Raw genomic sequence first — 23174 nt, 5'->3', positions numbered from 1 at the left:
AGAAAGAAAGAAAGAAAGAAAGAAAGAAAAAAGAAAGGAGGGAGGGAGGGAGGGAGGGAGGGAGGGAGGAAGGAAGGAAGGAAGGAAGAAGGAAGGAAGGAAGGAAGGAAGGAAGGACGAAGAAAGAAAGAAAGGCAGGTTCAGGCCAGGCCAGTTAGTAGACTGGGTTGGATGGAGTATAGAAAGCCCCGGAGAAGTAGCTTGAGCATAGGGTGTGGAAGACTTTGAAACCACGGACAACTGCCATGGCTGATAGGAGTCATTTGACTTGAGGTGGGGACTTATCAGAATTGGGCCTTGGGAACACTGCTCTGGCGACCATGTGAAGGCTGGGCTGGCAGAGTAAAAAGGGAACTGTCCCCTTTCCTCCCCCGAGGTACTTTGTATATCACAGAATGTCCTGTGTGTCTCTGCCACTAGAAAGAGAGCCCTAGAGGGGGGATGCGTGCATCATCACACTGCACGTGCCAGTAGATGATACAGTAAATCACAAAACACAGCACAGCCAGAGGGCAGGAGATAGGCAGGATGGTTACTGGGGCTGCTGCTGGAAATACTAACACCATTTTGGAATCAATTTAAAGTGTCTTTACCCGTGTTTGCTTTAGTCTCTGAACAATAAAAACTTTCTGGAAATCTGGGATGTGTAGGAATATATTCAAATCTTCACTCTGTCAATTGCCTTCGTGGGATATTGGGAAATTACTCAACACCCCCAAGCCTTATTTTTTTTTAATCTTTAAAATATAGATAAAATTATGTTATTGGTAATTGTTAACTTACCAAGTAATAATAGTTGCCTGGCTCAAATGAGGTATCTGGCATACAGATACCACTCAAACTTATTTTTTTTAATATTCTTATTTCATTTCATCACACAGGTGAGCGAAGGAGTTGCAAGAAAGACGCTCACATGTCTTGGAGAAGCTCCAAAGCACAGATGGGAGAACACTCAGACTCGCCTGTCTGCAGCCACACCCCGGCGCCTGTGGAGGAGCCCACCCCCTCCCCTCTCCAGCAGGTGGAAGAAGACTCGGACCCCGCCCAGCAACAGCCTCTTCGTCCTTAGCGACCCGGCTGTAGCAGCCCCGCCCGCGCGCTGGGCCCGGTGATTGGACCGACTCCTGGCCTCCAATCCCCCGCCCCACCATGTTCCCCCGCAGGCTGTCTCTGGTCGCGATCCTGGGAGAGCACAGACCAAGTATCCCTGAGCTGCCTGGGTGGGGAAACGCCGCCTCGGGGGTAAGGCCTCCCCCTCTGTTTCATCCCAGGAAAGGGCTCAGGACTGACGTGCAGCTGCTGGGCAGACAGTGGACACCACAATCACAAACTGTGGTCCTTGAAGTTTCAGACAGTTTCACAGAGGTTGCAGGTTCCACTGGACAGGGCTATCCTGGCAGAGCAGGTCTTTCTTGCGTGCTGGCCACACACTAAGTGAAGTTGGGGTCTTGGGAAGAGCGCTGGTCTACTTCAGACCTGCACACTAGAAACAGGTCTGTTTTCACTCGCTGTGTGAGTTTGGTCAAATGATACACCTCTCTGGGCCTTGGTTTACTAGTCTGTAAAACCAGCGTTTGGATTAGAATGACCTCTGAAGACTTTTCAATAATAGCAGACTCTGAAAGAGAGTGATCAGCCTGGGGCCAGGTTTATAGAACGTCTGAGTTGCCCCTGGCATCAGATCTGTGTAAACATCCAGTATTTATCTAATACTGGATCTCAATTGTAGATTCACTGGATTGTTGCAGAAACACACATCAGCAATAACAACAAAAATCCCTCTTTCCTATGTACAGCACTCCTTCAGATGTATTATCTCATTGGATTCACTCTAAAACCCAGGGAATAAAATTGGAATTATCCTGGTTTTGTAAAAGGAGAAACTGAGCATGAGAGCTGAATATAAGATCTTCACATACCCACGAAAAGCCCTGGTTTCCTCTCTCACTTCACAAGAATCACATAAGAAAGGTGGAAGGAAACCACCTGATATCAGAAAGGCAGAGTGCCCAAATGGCTCAGCAGACCGATTTGGTGGACCTCTTGAGTGGGATTCCCAAATCTGCTAATTACTGATTCTATGATATTGAGTAAGTTGCATAAGTACATTATGCCTGTCCCCTCAACTAAAACAAGAATGATAATCGTAATTAGGAATATCTTACTCATGCCTTTATCAGGAATGTCGCGTGAGATAAGATAGGCAAAGCACTTTGTTCTGCTGCTATTTTTGTTGTTATAATTGGCAACAGTAAATTGACTAATGGGAAATCCAGACGATGAAAAGTTTACTTATTTTCCAACCCAAGGATTTTGAGAAGCATGTCTTCTGTTTGGAAGACTCCATGTGGATCAGATGCAGTGCCTGAGATGGTGGTGAAAATCATTGGAAGTAAACACTTTCGGTACCTCGTGGAGAAGCCAAAGATGTAAGTTTACTGTTTGAAAAATGTCTGCTTTGCTGGGAAGATAATGAAGTTTGGAGTTGCTGGGTTTTTTTTAATCTGGAAATTTACATTTTTAAAATGTTGTCCATGGAAAATTAAGTCATGAAGGAGTAACAGTAGAAGCAAAATCGTGTTGATAACTTCCATGAGCACTGTTTTCCTGATATTTTTCATCTTTATAATTTCCCTTACTCCTTAATTACTTAGGCAGATTTTCCAAATAGATGAGGAATGTAAGCAAAGAGACATTTATCAATATTAATGGAGTATTTCTGCTGCTTCTCATCAGGTGTGCAATCTACTACATGTAGTAATTTTTTTAGTGGGGGCGGGGGGGGTCAGTGTTAGTCAATTTGTTATGAATTAAAGGGGTGGGATTAATAATGAATCATAAATTATAAGATTTTCATTTACTCTTATTTATAGTCTATACTGCTCCAAGCAGGGGCTTCTCAGAGCTTAGCTACGAGGTCTTTCTTCCCTCCAACTCATCACAATCACATGTAAGGGAGGACACTCATGGATCTTTAAAATTCACCAGATATTTGGCACAGAAGCCTATGACTAGGTCTTCCTTCCAGCATTTTGGTGGTTCACAAAAGAAAAAAGAAAGCACGAGACCTGCCTTTGCTCTAGTATCATTCCATAAAGAGCAGCTGGTCAATCGTGGCCTTTCCCTCCTGAGATTATTCCCATAGCTTTTCCATTGGTTTCAGACACCGACAGACCAAACACAGAGACAAACAGATAAGATCTGGCCTCACAAAACAAAGGTGCTGAAAGTGGTGGAAACCAAACCTGGCTGCCATCAGAAACATCTAGAAAACCCTTACAAATAAAGATTTGGAATCCAACCCAAGACCTACTGAATCGGAATCTCTGAAAATGAGGCCATCAGGACCACTGTTATGGAGCATAGGCATTAGCAGGGCAAATTTAACTCCCCATCATCAGTATTGTCAGCCCAGAAAAATTCCAAAGTCAGTGCTATAATCAATTAGTAATGTCTGTCTGGCACAGCAAGGGAGTTTTGCGGCCCATGAGTCCGGCATTTGGGATCCCTACAGAGCTGAGAGATGTGAATTTGAATCCTGGCTCCGTGCCTTCCTGGCCTTTTGGCATTGAGAAAGTTCATTAATGTCTCTGGCCTCAGATTCTACCATCTATTAATTAAGGCTAAGACACATGTATCTAGTAGGGTTGTTATGAGGACCAAATGAGAAAAAGTATGCAAAACACCTTTCCAGTGCCCAGGAGTGTATTCAAGATGCTCACTCAGTGGTTCTGTTGTTATTATTGAAGCATATCTTTCCAGGGATACAAGACATTTAATAAAAAATCAAATCTCATTCTATGAAATGCTTGCCATCCCTTTTTTTATTCTATGTCTGGGAGGCCACTTACCTCTGTTTTGTAGATGAGAAAACTAAGATACTGTGATATAATCATATAATAATCTTACAGTGATAAGATCTACTAAATGTCCGTGCTTGGCGAGGAAAGTACTAGGGTCAGTTTGGATGCCTGGCTCAGTTCTCCTCCCATCCAGAGACAACATTACTACCGTACTAATTCCATTCTGCTCTGGGGTTCTTTCTGTAGCCCCCTGTGTCCCAAATCCCTTTCTTTTTCCAGGAGTATCAGAGTCCAATATGTTCCTAAAAGGGTTGGTTGGGGAGGGTCCTTGTCCTTTTAAATAGGGAAAAATTTCCTTTGTCTTATGAAAAGGTGCCTTTTATTTTCTTCTCTTTATTTTTTTAAATTTCAGAATCCAGGAAACAAAAGACTACATTAGGTTAGATACATGAACTGTGAAATAAAAGACCCAGTTCTTTTTCTTCTATGACAACCATAAGACAAAAAAGTTTAAAGAACATCAAGACAGGTCATTTCATTTCTGTTTTCTATGGGCTTGATGTTACCGTGGCTGGAACTACATAGGACCATTAATTAACACACTCAGCTAAAATATTTCTGGATAGTTCAAAAATAAATGATTCTCAAAAGGTTCTTGTTGCTGAGGTAAAAACAGACCCACCACTGTCGTGTCAGGCACATCCTAAAATCTATCTCAGAAGCATTTTAGTTGTGCTACGTGTATACCCTTCAGCCCAGGTCTCAAGAGGGCTTATTCTTTGAGCTGAATCTGATGAGTCTGTTAGTCAAAAATCTAGGTAAGAAACAGAAGTGAAAGCCAAAAAAGAAAGAAGTCTCTAAAAGGACAACCTGAATTAAAAAGAAAAATTACAAATTAATGATGGAAAGGGGTGCCTGGGTGGCTCAGTCAGTTAAGCATCTGACTCTTGATTTTGGCTCAGGTCATGATCTCATGGTTCATGGGATCAAACCCCATGTCAGGCTCCATGCTGACAGCACACATCTTGCTTGGGATTCTCTCTCTCCCCTCTCTCTGCTCCTCACCAGCTCTCTCTCTCTCTTGCTCGCTCTCTCTCTCTCTCTCTCAAAATAAATAAATAATCTCTAAAAACAAATTCATAATGGATGGAAAATAGAAATCCTCCTGTATAACCACATTTAGTTCAGATTTCCTGTAGCCTATGTGGAGAAGGTCGAATAGTATGTCAGACCTGAATGTGATCTTCAAGGTCTAAATCAATGTACTAATCAATGTACTAGGGCTGCTGTATGAAAGGTCCACAAACTAGATGGCTTAGACAACAGAACTGTGTTGTCCCACAGTTCCAGAGGCTGGAAGTCTGAAATCAAGGAGTTAGTAGAGCCGGGGAAGAATCCATCTCTTCTAGGTCGTTCTCCCTGCTTCTGGAAGTTCTGTGGCTCATGGAAACACAAATCAAAGATTCACATGGCAGTCTCCATGTATATGTGTCTGTGTACAAATTTCCCCTTTCTATAAGAATACCAGTCAATTGGATTAGGGGCTCATCCCAGTCTACTGTGACCTCAATCTAACTAATTATATCTGCAATTACCTTATTTCCAAACAAGGTCATATTCTGAGGTCCTGGGGGTTGGACTTCACCACATGAATTTTAGGGTTCAATGCAGCCCATAACAACCAGTCTCCCATTTTATAGATGAGACAAGTGAGGACCCTGTGGGCTTAAAGTGAGGCTGGTTACTAAGAACTAAGATTGGAATTGAACTCCCTCCCTCTTTCCTTAATTTAGCCTGTACAGTTATTGACAGATGAAAGAAAAATACTCAATACCCATTTAGTAGTCAAATTCCTCAACAAGGAGATCGATCTGCAGGCTTCAAAGAATAAAACAAGTGTCCCCGAGTTTTGGAATCATCACTTGCCTCCCACATCACCCCACCAGCCTTCCTTTCTCTCTATTTACTCTAATCCACTCATCTAAAGGCTTATTCCCCAAAGGGTGGTCCATGGAAAACTAGCATCAGCCTCACCTGGGAGCTGGTTAGATGCAGAATCCCAGGCCCCTCTCCAGACACAGTGAGCCAGAATCTGCATTTTTGTCAATTCCCAGGGGACTCTTAAGCAACATTACAGTTTGAGAAGCCCAATTTTCAAGTACAGCAAGCATCATCATTCTAAAATGCAGATCTAATCAGGTGCCCCACCTTCAGCCCCAGATTCACTGACCCCCTGCCCTTCGCCCCCGTGGGCTTCCATAGCAACTTTAAGGGACTGTCACACTTTATGATTTCCTATGCATTTCTGGCTCCCCTATTTAACTGTAAATCCTGTGTGCACAATTGCACCCTCAGCACTGAGTACAAAGTCTTTACATTTTGAAAGCCTAATAAATGAACGAGGGTACAGTGGATGCCAAGAAAAATAAAGAGCTAGAAAGACAATGCTTAGTTGCTTTAAATCCAAATCTAAAGGCTCATGTTGCTAAAGTATTATGCAGATGTAACTATGGAACTCTGAGAAGTAATCTTCCAAAGCTCATCAAGAAGAAGATAATGCCAACTGACAGGAGACAAATATTCCCATTTTCTAAAAGGAGATAAAAGTATGTAATAACACCACAAAACCTGAGGCTTGTGGACAATCCCTGACAAAATTGCAGGCCAAAGAATGAAATATATTAGTTGTGAAAACAAAACATGAAAGTAATGGTCACTAAGGGTTGGTACATGTTGACTAAAACCAGATTATGCCAACATGGTGGTGACTGAACAATTGATATCAACACTACGTGTTGGAGATGGGGAGGTTAAGAGGATTTGTGTGTAACCCTGTTCTTAGTCAACATTTTTTTTAATCTTTATTTATTTTTGAGTGAGAGAGAAAGAGCATGAGCAGGGGAGGGGCAGAGAGATAGGGAGGCACAGAATCTGAAGCAGGCTCCAGGCTCTGAGCTGTGAACATGGAGTCCAATGCAGGGCTCACACTCATGGACCACGAGATCATGACCTGAGCTGAGGTCGGACGCTTAACCGACTGAGCCACCCAGGCACCTTGACCTTTTTAAATCCATAACTGAAGGAAGACAGACAAATAACTTCAGTAAACATGTAGGAAGAAGAATGCTGGAAAGCCCTGGCAGGAAAATGAGCTAAAACCCACAAGACGAAATCAACGGAGATACACTCAAAGTCTGTGTTTAGATAAGAGTATGTGTAGATGCTTCTATGGAATAAATGTCTGGGTTTTACTTGTTGTGAAACAATAGAAAATAGATATGTTAGTCTCTGATCCCAGTTCCTGACACAGAGCTCCTAAACCCCTTGCAGTTTCCTAGGAGATAACAAGAGCACCAGGTGCCTCTTCTGTTCTAGTATTCGGTCTTTGACTGTGGTTGCTGACACAACGCTCCTAAATTCCTTGGAATTTCCTGGGTGGTGTGGTGTCTCTGTTTCCATGAGGATACTCTCAGTGGGCCCCTGGACAGCTTCAGGATGGAGGCTGGTCACCAGAAAGACCAAGCCGTGATTAAGAACAGAACTTTCAGCCCTACCCTCCATCTTCGGGGAAGGGGGAGAGGGGCTGGAGATTGACTTAATGATTGAGCATAACTAGGTGATGAAGCCTCCCTAAAAATCTCACAAGTATGGAAGTCAGACAGTTTCCAGGTTGCTGAACACATCAAAGTGCTGGGAGGGTGGTGTGCCTGGACAGGATACAGATGATGTTCCACGCCCCTTCCCACATACCTTGCCCTGTGCATCTCCTCCATTTGGCTGTTCCTGAGTTATATACTTTTATAATCAATAAATAATCTGGTTAAATAAACTGTTGTCCTGAGTTGTGTGAGCTGCTCCAGCAAATTACTCAAACCTGAGGAGGGGGGTGTAAGAACCCTGATTTATAGTGGGTCTATCAAAAACACACTGGACTTGTGACTGATGTCTGAAGAGGGTGGGGCAGTCTTGTGGGAACCCTTACCCCATAGGATCTGTGCTGACTCTAGGTAGATATCGTCACAACTGAATTGGTTCGTAGGGATACCCAGCTGGGGTTGAATTGCTTGGCATGGGGAAACCCATACACGTTTGGTGACCAGGAGTCTGTGGTGGTAGTAGAGAGGAGAGGAGAAAATGGAATGTTTTCCCCTCTACCCTTAGGTTTGAGCTCAGCACGAGCAGAGAGTATCCACAGAGTGGGATGTGCGAGGCCCAGTGGATTCAGAACAGGATATGCCACCTGTACAGCACTGTGCTTCTGCAGGCCACGTTTTAGGAGGGACCCTGGCAGGCTAAGAGTGTGGCCGCTGAAGGCACTGCATGATGGAAAACCTAGGGTGTGAAACATGACCTAGGGGAACATTTATAAAACCTGGGGATTAAGTCATTAAATAAAAGAGGAATTGGGTTCATTTCAAGAAATGCCTGTGAGTATAGATGCTTCCAGTGAATAAAGCTGGCCTCTACAGTTCCTTCCAATGCCAAGAATCAATGACCCAAAGCACTTCATTCCATAGTTGCACTGCTGTTAGTATGGCATTCTTAAACACAGGGAGGCTGGCTGCAGATTTTTACAGGAAAGGATAGCAAAAATGGTAATAATGTGTGTTGATACTTGTAGCCTAGAAAGAAGAAAGTTTTGGTATTTCCCCACATGATTATCCTGGAGCCCATATTCTGTCATTTTTTGATCCCTCAAAGCCCTTCATGTTTATACATTGTTTTTTGCTTTGTTGAACTTTTTAAAAGTGCTAATGTTAAAAGCTTTAGAAATCAATGCATAGGTGGAGTTCCATCAATCTCCTTTCCACAAACATTAATTGAGCACCTGCTGAGTGCCAAGTCTAGGGAATACAGCAGTATACCTAAAATTCTAATGATGGGGGATATATAGCAAACATATGAAGAATGACTGTTCAAATGAGGAAAAATAGAGGGGGATCATAACAGTATATCAAGTCACAGAGAGTGTTCCCACAAGGCTTCTTTGAGCAAATGGCATCTGAACTGAGACAAGAGCCAGAATTATCCAATAAGAATTATCCATGGTTACTTAACAGTGAGCTGGCCAAGACTGGCCCAACTTAATACTGGTGCGTGTGGCTCACCAGATTCCAACTTTCCATAAAACTAGAAGTTTTGGTTTCTTCTTCCTGCTCGTGCCTCAGAAGAAGAGGCTGGCTGCAACTTCCCACAAGGTCCAAGTTCTCCAATGTTAGACATCTGGCTTCCCAGCACCTGCTACAAACAGCACCTAAACTGACCACCTGGAGCCTAAGCAGATTTTTTTTTTAATTTTTTTTTTCAACGTTTATTTATTTTTGGGACAGAGAGAGACAGAGCATGAACGGGGGAGGGGCAGAGAGAGAGGGAGACACAGAATCGGAAACAGGCTCCAGGCTCTGAGCCATCAGCCCAGAGCCTGACGCGGGGCTCGAACTCACGGACCTCGAGATCGTGACCTGGCTGAAGTCGGACGCTCAACCGACTGCGCCACCCAGGCGCCCCGTAAGCAGATTTTTTTTTTGTGCAAGGCCACCTCATGGTCACTTCGTAAAAAGTGAGAGGATACGGTTTTTCAGAAGCACAGCACCCAGAGACCAGGGCACCCACGTAGCTGCTGCTTTTCTGTCTATGGGGTTCAGCCTGTACCAAGTGACTCTGCAGGTGTTCTCCATGCTCCTGGTGCCTCCCCAGATCTGCACAGAGAGTAAACCAGGCAAATACCCAAGGAAAGAGCATTGTGGGCAGAGGGAACAGCCCCTAGAAAGCCTTGTGGCATGTTTAGGGAGGACCAAGGAAGCCAATGTTGGTGTAGCAGAGTGAACAAGGGGAGAGCGGGTAGAAAATGAGGTCAGAGCAGGGCTCAGATCATGGCACCTGTGGGCCATGGTAGGAACTTAGGATTTGTTCTATGTAGAATGGGAAGCCCTTGGAATATTATGAGCAGCAGAAGTCACAGTCAAATGTATACTTTCTATGGGATGGTTCTGGCTGCCGCGTGGAGGATAAATTAGAAGGGATGTGAGTAAAAAGAGAGAGACCATTTAGGGAGTCATTATGGTAATCCACGCAGGAGATTGTAGCAGTGACCAATTAACTAGATAAAACCTATAATTTAAGAATTCAAGTACCCTGCTTATTCTTTTTTTTTCTTTAGAGAAATAACTGAGCATAACATCTTATCTTTGTTTATCGCTTTTCTTGCCATATAATCTACATAAAATCTTAGTACCCACAGACTCCCATCTTTCCTTAAAACAGAGCAACATCACAGGGTACACTTTTATGTCCATTTTCACAAGTTCAAAGTGATCGGGTAATATGTTAAAATCATACTTCTCTTATGCCTTTTTACTACATTAAGCTGTTTATTAATCTCCTACAATTGGTTTATTATTACTGTTATTATTATTATTGTTGTTGGCACTGTAAGGCATATAAAGAAGCATGAGATACTATTTTAGACATAGGCATAAAACCTTAAGTAAGGGGGCACCCGGGTGGCTCAGTCAGTTGAGTGTACGACTCTTGATTTCAGCTCAGGTCACGATCCCAGGGTCAGAGGATCGATCCCTGAGACAGACTCCTTGCTGAGCTTGGAGACTGCTCAAGATTGTCTCTCTCCCTCTCTCTCTCTGCCCCTCCCCCATTCGTACTCATGTTCTTTTTCTCTCTCTTAAAAAACAAACAAAAACCTTAAGTAAGAGTGTACGGCATTATGTGAATAAATGCCAAATAAATGTTATAAAAAAATAGGTGTCTATCTATCCTAAATAGTGAGACTATGAGGTAAAAGTTATTACTTTACCATTTGAAAAATCTATATTTCAAAAAACAGAATAAAAAGTAAAAGGCAAACACAGAAGGACACTATTTATAACATATATGACAGGGGAAAATTTTTCTTCTTGCTGTATAAAGAGCTCTTGAAAATCAGTAGGAAAAGGACAAGCAGGTGAGTTTCATAAACTAGCAAAAGATCGAGATCGGCCATTCACAAAGAAGAAATAAACATGAACACCCACAGGGGTGCCTGAGTGGCTCAGTCGGTGAAGCCACCAACTTGATTTCAGCTCAGGTCATGACCTCATGGATTGAGCCCCACTGTGGGCTCTGTGCTGGCAGCATGGAGCCTGCTTCGAGCTCTCTCTCTCTCTCTCTCTCTCAAAATAAATAAGCATTGAAAAAAATGAACACTAGATATGTGTGTGATGGGTGTGGGGGAGATTCAACCTGAGTGGCAATGAAAAAAATTTAAACAGCAACGAGACATTATTTTTACCAATAAAACTAGAAATGACTTTATAAGGGAAATATCCAGGGTTAACAAAGATTTCAAAAAAAAGAATACTCATAAGCTATTGGTTTTGTTTTTTTTTTAATTTTTTTTTAACATTTATTTATGAGACAGAGAGAGAGCATGAACAGGGGAGGGTCAGAGAAAGAGGGAGACACACAGAATCTGAAACAGGCTCCAGGCTCTGAGCTGTCAGCACAGAGCCCGATGCGGGGCCCGAACCCACAGACCGCGAGATCATGACCTGAGCCGAAGTCGGACACTCAACCGACTGAGCCACCCAGGCGCCCCTAAGCTATTGGTTTTTAAGTACACATATCAAAAGCCTTAAAAGTGCATGTACTTTGGCATAAAATCTCTATCAATCAACTCTGTAGAAACAATTATAGATGCATAGATGGTTTGCCTTTTTAAATTTACATAATAGTGTATAAGGCTGGGTCCCACAGGAAACAGATTATGTAAGTTCAAATTAGCATGATTCCAGAAGGGTTTCGTTTCTAAGACTCAAGGTGTTGCGCAGGAACAACAGGCTAGCTGAGGCAAAGCTCTGAGCCGTCCTCACTCTGCAGAGATGAGAAAAGGGGAATGCTTCTGGGGAGCACTCTGCAGCTCAGGCCACCTGGAGAAATGTAGTGACCTCTGGGCAAGAAACACAAGGAACTTAAGGCAACATTTCGGAGAAAGAGTCATCTCCTGCCAGGGCCACCCACTGGCCAAAACCAGCCAGAATCAGAAGGCATCAGAGCAGATCATTAGTCCACACAGATCAGCTTCCTGGGTTGAGGAAGGAGGCAAGGAACTGGAAACACAGGAACGTGTCCAGTAGGGCAGTAATGTTTAAATTAGTAAAAAACGGGGAACAGTAAATGTTCAACAAAATAGGACTAGTTAAATAAATGGTATATCCATGCAATGAAATACTGTTTAGATATTTTAAATGTTCTCATGGAGACATAACTATCAATGTGTAAAGATACCTGCATTATAGTATGGACTGTAAATTCTTTTAAAAGATTACAAAATTGTAAAATCCTAGTTTGGTTTGAAAGCAAAACAAAATTTAAACATTAAAAAAAAGGGAAGGGCACCTAGGTGGCTCAGTCGGTCAAGGGTCCTACTTAGTCTCAGGTCATGATCTCATGGTTCATGGGCTCACCCACATCAGGCTCTGTGCTGACAGCTCAGAGCCTGGAGCCTGCTTCAGATTCTGTGTCTCCCTCTCTCTCTCTGCCCCTTCCCTGCTCACATTCTCTCTCTCAAAAATAAATAAACATTAAAAGCAAACAAACAAAAAACAACAAAAAAACAAAAGTTCCTGTATGTATGTGGAAATTTTCTATAAAGAGATACTATAGCACCTTGCCACATTTAGTTGAACTGCTTATAATTTTGAGAAAGCACAGGTTTATATTTGTGTAGTAAACTTTTTTTAGACCTTAATGTTTTTTTTGGAGCAATGTGATTCACAGCAAAATTGAGAGGAAGATACAGAGATACCACATGCACCCTCTGCCCACACATATACATATACATAGCCTCCTCCATTATCTACGTCCCCCACGAGAGTGATACATTTGTTACAGTTGATGAGCTCACATTTACACAACATAATCACCTGAAGTCTGTAGTTTGCAATGCGGTTCACTCTCGCTGTTGTACATTCTAAGGGTTTGGACAAATGTATAATAACATGTATCCGTCATTACAGAGTATTTCCACGGCCCTAAAAATCCTCTCCTCCTTTCCTCTAGTACACTTTTTAAATCCATGATCTCCTGATACCCCTGATTTAGTTCAACCTAATTAAACAAAATAACATAGCAATAATTATTACTCCTCATTCCCATAGACCACGTGGATGTACCTGGGGGGTGGTCCAGAGAGAGATGGTTTGTGCTGCATTCTCTCACAGTATGGACAGAAGTCCTGGCTCAGAAACTGTGCCTTAAAGCACTGAGATAATTGGAGAAAAGGCAAGCCAGTTTTGCACTGTCATTTTGCTTAGACTTGCAAAAGCAAAACAGACTAGAACGCAAGTGCAAAGGACGTTAAATTTCCAGCTGATAAAGGCTGGCTCAAAGATTTAAAAACGGCGCAGTCTGCAAAACTCCTGGGTATAATCCACCTGAGGACATTGTGATGACTCAATACTTCGTTTTTTGTTTTTGTTTTTTTCTTCTGTAAAATTAAGGAAAGTGATTCTGAACAATTATGCTTTATCAGAGCAGATTTTAATACTAATTAATCTCCTTTGTTTAAAGTAGGTGATTTCTAGAACTTGGATTCACTGTTGCTAGTCAATTACAAGGCGGTGAGATGGATTATATGGACTATCTCTCTTTTTAAAGACTTTTTTTTATGTTTATTTTTATTTATTTTTTTTTCAACGTTTATTTATTTTTTGGGGGACAGAGAGAGACAGAGCATGAACGGGGGAGGGGCAGAGAGAGAGGGAGACACAGAATCGGAAACAGGCTCCAGGCTCTGAGCCATCAGCCCAGAGCCTGACGCGGGGCTCGAACTCACGGACCGCGAGATGGTGACCTGGCTGAAGTTGGACGCTTAACCGACTGCGCCACCCAGGCGCCCCTTATGTTTATTTTTTGAGAGAGAGATTGACAGAGTGTGAGCAGGGGAGCGGCAGAGAGAGAGGGAGACACAGAATCCGAAGCAGGATCCAGGCTCTGAGCTGTAGGCACAGAGCCCGATGCAGGGCTAGATCCCATGAACCGTGAGATCATGACCTGAGCCGAAGTCGGATGCTCAACGGACTGAGCCACCCAGGCGCCCCTGGACTGTTTCTCTTTTTACCTATCGAAATAAATTTTCCTCAGTTCTTATGTACTATGAAACTTTGATCTTTTGAACTTTAGTTTACCAGTAAAGAAAGTTCTGAGGGTCCATAGGAAAGAAGAGTATCCCTCTGTACTTGGGTGATGAAGGAGGTGTTTATAAAGGAGATAGCACTCTACTCTAGGACTAATATAAAATTACCATTTGTCAAGGGCTGACTGAGATCCAGGCTCAGTGGTACATAATTTGTACATCTTATATTGATAAGGATTATTTTTCTAATCTCACAGATGAGACACTGGAAATCAGAGATGTGAAGTAACTTGCCAAAGTCAATTGACATCTGGGGCGAGGATTCAGAATCAGGTCCATAGGACATGTCCTTAACCACTACATTACACTGCTTGTGATTAAGGATTAATTTTGCACAATTATGGAAAAGACTTTTTTTTTTTAAATGTTTATTTATTTTTGAGACAATGCGAGAGACAGAGTGCAAGCAGCAGAGGGGAAGACAGAGGGAGACACAGAATCTGAAGCGGACTCCAGGCTCTGAGCTGTCAGCCCAGAGCCCGTCGCGGGGCTCGAACTCACAAACCATGAGATCATGACCTGAGCCGAAGTCGGACGCTTAACCGACTGAGCCACCCGGGCACCCCTCTTTTTCATTCTCTACACTGTTGTTTCTTAAACTTCAGTGTACATAGGAATCATGTGACATGTTTGCAAAGAATACAGATTTTCTTGTCCTGTTTTGAGAAATTCCAATTCACTGAGTTCAGAGCGATCCAAGTTGTGTTTTATTATCCAGCATCCTGCATGATTATGACCCACCTCAGGTGGTCTGAGGTTCAAAGGTTAGAAACCACTGTCATTGTCTCCAAGTACGAGCCCTTCATCCTTTCTGGAATATTTTCCCACCTCCTATCTCCTCTTTCAACTACATTTTATTTGTCAATTCCTTTGTGGAAGAAGATTCCAAAGCAAAGTAAGCATTGCAAAGAGAATAACTGAAAACAGGGAGGGGTGGATATTAAGGAAGCCAGGCCTCTACGCAGTCTGCTGTTTCAATTTCTGGAACACCAGGGACTGCTGATTTTAGTCAATTACAGCTTGAAAATTGCAACTCCACCAGCTTCTGGAGCATACCCTTCTACTCTGGACTGAAATAGGTAAAATGTAGTATCTGTTAAGTAAACAGCCTCTTACATATTAGTCTCGCTCTGTCAGCACCAATTATAATTCCTTCAAAACAAGCTATACAATCTTGTGGGTTTTGCCTTTATAAACCTGTACTCCCTGCTTGGAATTTGGAGCACACTATCAATTTTGGTCCACTCTGTGTCTCCCAGATTGCAATTTCTCAGACCCCAAATGTTTTTGTTGCTTTCTAGCCTCTTCCTCTCAGTCAATACCTTCATGGAATCATTCCCATCCTCCTTAAGCCGGTTTGGTGTGAAATTGCTCTATGATCTCCTTTTTACATAACTCTATTTTTTCTGTTATCACACAGTTTTTCACAAATTGAAAGACCATGCAGCCCATTGGATGCCCAATACAACATTAATCAAATAGTAGTGCATAGCTGAAAGACAATTCAAATAGAAGAAAACATCCACGGTGTAAATGTGTATGTCATGCTGTACAACTGCATATAAGTGACGGAAGAAAGATGCAGAAGAGTAAGGTGTGCTGGGCTATCATTTTCTATAAGCCAAAAGTACATCACGCCAAAGAGTAAGAGCGGATTGGATTGGTTGCTCATTTTGCATCTAAAGTAACCCTTTTATTTTACTCTGCCGTGAGAAATCAACTTCGGTTAATTTCATTGATGTCAGAGTTCGGTTCAATGTTGTTAAGAAAGAAATGGAATACTTTGGGAATAACTCTGGGGATATAATGAATTCCTTGCCCCTGGGAAGTTTACGAACCACAGCGGAACGTCAGCCACTTAAGGGTTCTGTGGAGGGACGTTAAGTCTAGCTGGGAAGATGGACGAGATGCCTTAATAGATGTTCCTTTTTATTAACTTGTTAAAAGAGAATAAAAATCCTGTTGCTTAAAACAGTTTGTATATTGTTGGTAGAAAATTGAGGAGTAATGTAGAGGAAGGGGCGTGTGTTTTAGAGCCACACAGACCTGGGAATGAATCCTAGATCTCTACCTGCAAGGTGGCCTTGAGGAATGTACTGAACCTCTCTGATCGTTGAGTTTTTCATCTGCACAATGGTGATAAAATACCCACTCTTCAGGATGATTAAGATAACATGGAAGGATTTATGTAAATTTATACATGGCAGCTTGACTCATGGAAGCATTTAGAATGTTAGTTCATAGAATTCCAATGATGAAGAAATGATTTGGGCATAGGTTTAGGAGTTAAAGTACTTTAAAAATCTTTCTGAAGGTTTAATTTCTATCATAATAATACATGGTATGGCTCTCTGGCATTAAAAAAAAAAAGACGAAGAAGAAAAAATAAAAAACCCCTCACACTTCATCACAATAACATTTGCCACATTAGCACAGGCTTCACAATTCAGCTTCCCCGTGGAGTTTGGTGAGATTTTCAGCTACACTCCCCTCCCCAGTCCCATTTCATATTTTTATTTTGTTGTTGTCTTTTTAAAATAGGAAAGTCTGGTTGTGTTGCTTATCTACTATTACTTCCAAATAAGAACATGCTTTCATTTACTGAAATTGGATCCCCATTCACTGCCTTGGCACACTCAGGACTGTCTTCTCCAGAGGGTTGGAGGCCTGTTAGATGGCGCACAGTTGGAAGCTGGTGGCACTGAGTCCCTGCCAAGGCTGGCAGACCTTTAAGATGGCATCTGGTGACCTTTTCCCTGAGCCCCCCTGGGTCCTCCATTTGAGATTTGATGTTCTCGGCAGGGGTGTAATCCAAATCAAATGTGAGATCTGGTGAGTTGGAGTTATACCGGAGGTGGGCCAATGGGAAGTCTCTACACTGCTTTGGGCAGTCGATGCTCCCAGAAGCCCTTGCAATGTTTCTTTCTAACCCTGAGACTCTGAGCTCTAGTAGACGGTGCCCTAAAGGGCTGATTTGCAGGAAGAGCCCAGTGTGACAGAGGGAACAACTGAACAGCTTTTGCCTCATTTATTTATCATCCAGCAATGCAGTAATCCTAATTGCTCTAGTTGCAGGATGGCACTAAACTCTTCACGGCGTCCCTGAGAGCTGCAGCCGAGGTCAGAAGTACACATGAAGAAGCCAGTCGTGCCTTGTTTCCAACATCGTGTTGATGGCATTTTTTTCCTCCTCTTCAAATGGCAAATTTCTATTTTCAGTTCTGCAGGTAGATAGCACACAAGCCTCGAAGAAAGAACTGTGCGTTTGTGAACAGCCTAACAACCAATGTGTGTTGACGAATTGTTTGTGCTAACAACAGGCACATGCCGTTTCTCAGCTGGGGAGTCATTTTCGTGATAATTTTAAAGTGCTATGTATGTTGTTTTTTTTTTTTTTAAACAGCTTTTACTTTGAACAGATTTAACAGGTTATTTTTGGTTTTACATCTACTGTGACTGTTTTAACAGACAGGCAGATACATTTCACATTTCTCAGGCAATTCTGTCCTGAAACTGCCCACAAAAGGATTTTGAAGGTGATTAACAAAAAGATGATTTATCTCCCTTGCCTTTATCCAGTGGAGTTAACTCTCTGCCCCAAACCCATTCTTGCCTTCAAATCTGCACTTCCTCCTCCTCTACTCTCTGCTCCTCACAAAATGTAAACTTTCATGGATTCTCTCCTGACTCTATGGGCAGTAGGCACTCGGGGTCATCAGGCAGATTTAGGTTTAAATTCCGGTTCCACTATTGAAAAGCTGTGTACAATGAGACAAATCACATCAACTCTCTGAGCCTGAATTCCTTCATCCTAACAACGAAAATAATATAAGCACCTACCTATAGGGTTAATCTCAAGATTAACTACCTAGTGTGTGTGAATGGCTCTAATGGGACTGTCATGTAGTTAAACGCTCAGTAATATTTTTTTTTAATTTTTTTTAACGTTTATTTATTTTTGAGACAGAGAGAGACAGAGCATGAACGGGGGAGGGTCAGAGAGAGGGAGACACAGAATCCGAAACAGGCTCCAGGCTCTGAGCCGTCAGCCCAGAGCCCGACACGGGGCTCGAACTCACGGACTGCGAGATCATGACCTGAGCCGAAGTCGGCCGCCTAACCGACTGAGCCACCCAGGCGCCCCGCTCAGTAATACTATTTTTGCAACCATTGCAAATCCTAGTTATTCGTCCCTCTTACGAACTTCAAACAGCACTGATTCTCTGTAATATTCACTTGACATTGATTTATATGCTAATTAAGTATGTTTCATATTTATGTAAATTTTATACTAATTTCTTTGAACGGGTTATGGAAATATAATGTATCCATCTATCTATTATATATACACACATAAAAATGCACATGTCATATATATAGTCTCACCAAATTTTCGCAAATGGGTTAAACACTCGTAACAAGTGCCAAGGTAAAAGACAAAACCAAAACCAAAAAAAAATTGAATAGTACAGATACCACAGAAGACTTTGGTATTCCCTTCTGGGCTCTACACCTCCCTAAAAAGGTAACCACTACCTAGAAGCTATCGATCTAATTTCTGGAAGTAGATTTTTACCTGTGGTTAACTTTACTCTTTGTGTTATTTTTGGACAGCCAAATGAAATTAAATTTCTTGAGGTCAGGGATCATATGCTCTATGTCTTCTTTCACTGCAAGAATTATTTGTTAAATACACACCTTTGTCCTCACTTTCCCGCCTTCCTCTGTTGTCATTCGACTGCACCCGTCTGGAAAATCCCAGCCCTGAACGCGCCCATCTCTCCTTCTCCCATCTCCACAAGGACTCCTAGGCAATCCTAGAGAAGGGTATGCCCCCTCTCAGCCCGAAGCCACAAAATTGTGGTCTCCAACCTTCATGGCTACTTGGTTGTACCCAGCCGACCTTTCTTCTTGTTCTGACCAGCTCTTTTCCACTTTTCATAGCAGCTGCCTCAAGCCATCTGCCCTCAGTTCAGACTTCCTTCCCTAGCACTTCCCCCTTGAGAGCCAACAGGGAAGCATACCTTATATATCAAAGAGAAAAGTCAAGCTGTTACCCAATGTATAAATAAATTTGTCTACATCCTCACCTATCTCCCTACCCTGAGGTTTCATTTCTACCTCTGTTCTCTCAATGGCACCCCACCTCACTTTGTTGGGGTTCATCATATTTCATCAATGGCATCCTCTCTCCCTCTGGCTCATTTGGCACCATTGACATTTAATTGTGTTAATGTGTCCACTATCCTTCAACATGATAACAACAAAGCCCAATCTGAAACCCTCATTGCATTCCAGTTACCAATCCGTCTCTCTCCTCTCTTGCAGCCAAACTTCTTCGCAGAGGTCTTTATACCTCTGGGATTCGGTTTCTTGCCCCCTTCTTTCCCCAGCCTACTTCAGCCCAGCATCCATCGCCATTACCTCACAGAAGCTCCTTTGTCAAGATTCCTGCCGGTGTCCTTATGGCTTAAAACAATGGACACTTTTCAGAACTCACCTTTCTCAGGAGCCCCTGACTCTGTTGACTATGCCCTCTTTCTGGAAACATCCTTTTCACTTTGTTTCCAAGCCCCACACTCCCTGGTTTCCCTCCTGCCTTACTGAGAATTTCTTCTAAATCTCCTTGTAGGGCTCTTCTGCTCTTTGTAAATGTAGGTGTTCCTCTGAGTTCTTTATCAGGCCTTCTTTCCTTCTCATGCTACCTCAACCAAGAGGATTTCTATAAAAAGCATACATACATTCAAATCATTGCCTGTGCTTTGTTTGGCTTTATCAAATCAACAAGTAACGGAGTGATTGTTTTATGCTCCAATGATGTCATGATTTAAAATGGATCCTTTGCATTGTATCAATACTAACAGTTGGAATTTAGTGTGCCTTCTATAGCTATATAGAAATTGACTTTTCCTGATTATAAAATAATATTGTAATATCATAAAATAAATTTTTAGGAATATTCTGAATTCTGCTACCCACAGACACTTACTGTTTATTTCTGGCATGTTTCTTTTTAGATGTACTATGTACTCTCACACATAAACACATACATTATGTACATGCATTTTACATAGTTGAGATAATTATAGTTTTCACTTATTTGTATAACTGGACATTTTCTTGTGTCATTAAGACTATTCCTAACTATTTTCATGGCTTTATAAATTCTATCATATGAACATAGAATGAAATATTCAACATATTCACCTATTACTAAATACTTAGAATTTAAAATTTGTCTGCTTCTGCATTCTTTTCCATAATACCCAATTTTAAATATTGATTTAGTAGGTTAAAGCATTGCGACTTCCTGACTGAGCCTTCATACATTTTGTCAGGTCACCCAATATATTAATTATATCTATTTATATGGACGTTGGCATTTGACTTTCTTATTTTCGAAGTTTTCTCAATTTAAAATGATCTTATAATTGCTTTGATTTGTGAGTCTTCAGTTGATAAACAAGGTAGACTCTTTTTTTTTAGTTTGTTTATTATTTGCATTTCTTTGAATCATTCCTACAGTTGGTTTTTCCTTTTCTTTTCCCTATTTAATATTAAATTTAAATGGAGGACTCTTGAGAAGAAAAGAAGCCACAGGATAGCATAGTCTCTCTAGCTAAATGATCCATACACAGTAACCAACGTCTCCTCCTTCATTCCACCGTGCTGAGTTACCACTGTTCACACCACCAGAGTAACACCCTCTATTTCTTATGCCAGCCTAGTGTATTCAGAGTCTGCCCTGTGAGTAACCAAGTGCAAAACTGTTTCTTCACAGCAAGGAAAATGAGAACTTGAAGGCAGAAACTCAAACAGTACTCCAGAAATCCATGATTGGTAGTGCAAGACAGATGAGCAGAGACTCCCCAGCTCCTACTAATCCTACTGATCATCAAATCAACCATGACCCAGATGATGAGGAAGAAAACAAGCACCAAGAGAACAACCAGAGCCCAGAGAACAACCAGAAATTCCTCACAGGAGCACTCACAAGCAGATTTCTGGATGGCAAAGTGATTGACAAAAACCCAAGCTTCTTTTGGTAATTGACTAGGAAAATTCAAATTAGGTTCATACCACACACCCTTGTACTAATGGTAATTAATATATTTTGCATAAGAGGGACTTGGAATTCATTTTTTAAATCAGAAAATAAATTTGAGATCATTTTGTATATTGCATTCTGGTTGACCACCAAGTGAATTGGCCAGCCTACTCTACCTGCAGCTAAATCAGTGATAATCATATAGTGATACATGTAAATGTACATGCAACCCTGGGATGTGCTCAGGGGGAAAGGTCTGTCTAACATTACAAGAAGAGGTCATTTATTTTCAAAATCCAATGCGACCAGAACTGTATATCGAAAAATTATCAGCCAAAACCATCTTGATAGAAATATATATCTCTGCACTCTGTTAAGAATCAACCAAACAATTCACAACACACTAACTTGATAATGATGAATCCATATGATTAGTAATTTGTAATTAAAAAACAAGAATAGCAGCAATTGGAAACTGGATCCAAATCAAGACAAAACTAATGATTCATTGATAACAAAGTACCACTTCCAAAAATTGCTGAAATTGCATTTAGACGGATACATAGAGTAGGAGTTTTGCAGTGACGCCAAGCATTAAGTGACAGCCAAATATTTCAGTAGAATACTGAATTCGAGTCTGCAGTAAACTCTAACATAACTATTTTTAGTTTATAATTTTAATAGCCCTTACTAAATCACTTAGATCCTAGCTAGTCTTTAGTCATCTGAGAAAATAAAAGCCTATAGATTTGTGATCTTTTCCTCGTAAGAACTCTGCGAAGCTTATAATTTAGAGTGGTTAATGGCCCACCAGTGGACCTCAGACCATACTCTCTGCAAGGTCTAGTTGAACACAGGTCCCAAAAGAACAGTGACTTGCCCAGAATGTCAGTGGCGCAACCTACGCTGGAAATGGTGCCTCCTAATCCCCAGTTAATGTGTTCTTTCGGCTGTCTTATAAGTAGTCCTTGAATTCAGGGCCTGGTTGCAGCAGGATATAGTGCATCTGCAGAGGTGAAGTGACCTATTGTGAACTTCTAACGACCTCTGAGTTTTTACATAATTTTGACTCTGGCATTAATGTATTTATTGTTACTCCCCAAGGATAACCTTGGTAATAATCTCATGTCATAAAACACTTTATTATTGACTGGTTGCTTTCAGATAAATTATATCATTTGCTGTTTGGAATTAACCCCTTGAGGTAGGTACCAGTGTTTTCTCTATCACTATGGTATAGATGATAAAACTAAGGCTCAGAGGGGCACCTGAGTGGTTCAGTCAGTTAAGCATCTGACTCTTGATCTAAGTTCCCGCCATGATCTCAGGGTCGTGAGTTCAAGCCTTGTGTTGGGCTCCATGCTGGGCATGAAGCCTACTTCAAAAAGGGAAGGAAAACAAAACTGAGGCTCAGAAAAGTTGAAGAGGCTCATAAGTGTAGAGAGAAGATGTTTATCCAGGTTTTCTTCTCTCTCTTTTTTTCAAATCATCTTTCTAATTATAAAGTACTGCATACTCATGTACAATTTTGGCAGATGGAGAATATAAGAAGAAAACTCAACCAAAGAAAAATAATAACATATTTCTTTCTTTTTTTCTCTGTGCATAGATATAGAATGAGAATCATTATGTATTTACTCCTTGTGATCCTGCTCAATTCATTTCATATTAAGAATTTTCACCCTGGCTTCAAAAAATTCTTCCTAAGCATCATCTTGAATGGTTCTATGAGAATCATACTCAGAACAAGCACTTAAATATCATTTATTATGTGCCAGGCACCATTCTAAGTTCTGTACATGTATTAACTAACTTAGTACTCCCAAGCACCCAATGAGGTAGGAACTCTTATTCTCTTCAGCCCGTACAGGAAGGAACTGAAAAACAAGGAAGTCAAGTGCCTTGCCCAGGTCCTGAGGCTGAGAAGGGACAGAGCCACAACTGAAGCCCAAGTTCCACAAGCCAAGAGCCACAACTGAAGCCTAGGTTCCTAATCACCACCAACTGTATTCATTCCTTTGTATGGATATAACATGGCTCATTTAACTAATCCCTAATGCCCATACTGATGGGCATTTAAGTCATTTCTAGTTTTTCTCTTATAAATGGAAATGGGTTTCTTGACACTCCCTCT

At 41.6% G+C, this 23174-nt stretch overlaps 1 protein-coding gene across 1 annotated transcript in view; it reads left to right on the top strand.

Moving 5' to 3' along the window:
- The first annotated feature begins 2314 nt into the window (after positions 1-2314).
- Positions 2315-23174, top strand: part of CC1H1orf87 (chromosome C1 C1orf87 homolog) — a 78796-nt gene continuing 57936 nt past the window's right edge. Inside the window, exons 1-2 of the mRNA XM_032594137.1 lie at positions 2315-2429; positions 20774-21008. Of these exons, the coding sequence (XP_032450028.1) occupies positions 2323-2429; positions 20774-21008 (342 nt within the window). The 5' untranslated portion in view covers positions 2315-2322. The remainder of the gene's footprint in view (positions 2430-20773; positions 21009-23174) is intronic.

Source organism: Lynx canadensis, chromosome C1, assembly GCF_007474595.2.
Source record: "Lynx canadensis isolate LIC74 chromosome C1, mLynCan4.pri.v2, whole genome shotgun sequence".
In the NCBI taxonomy this organism is placed as follows: domain Eukaryota; kingdom Metazoa; phylum Chordata; class Mammalia; order Carnivora; family Felidae; genus Lynx; species Lynx canadensis.
The sequence above is the reverse complement of the archived record's forward strand: the minus strand, read 5'-3'. Positions and strand labels throughout refer to the sequence as shown.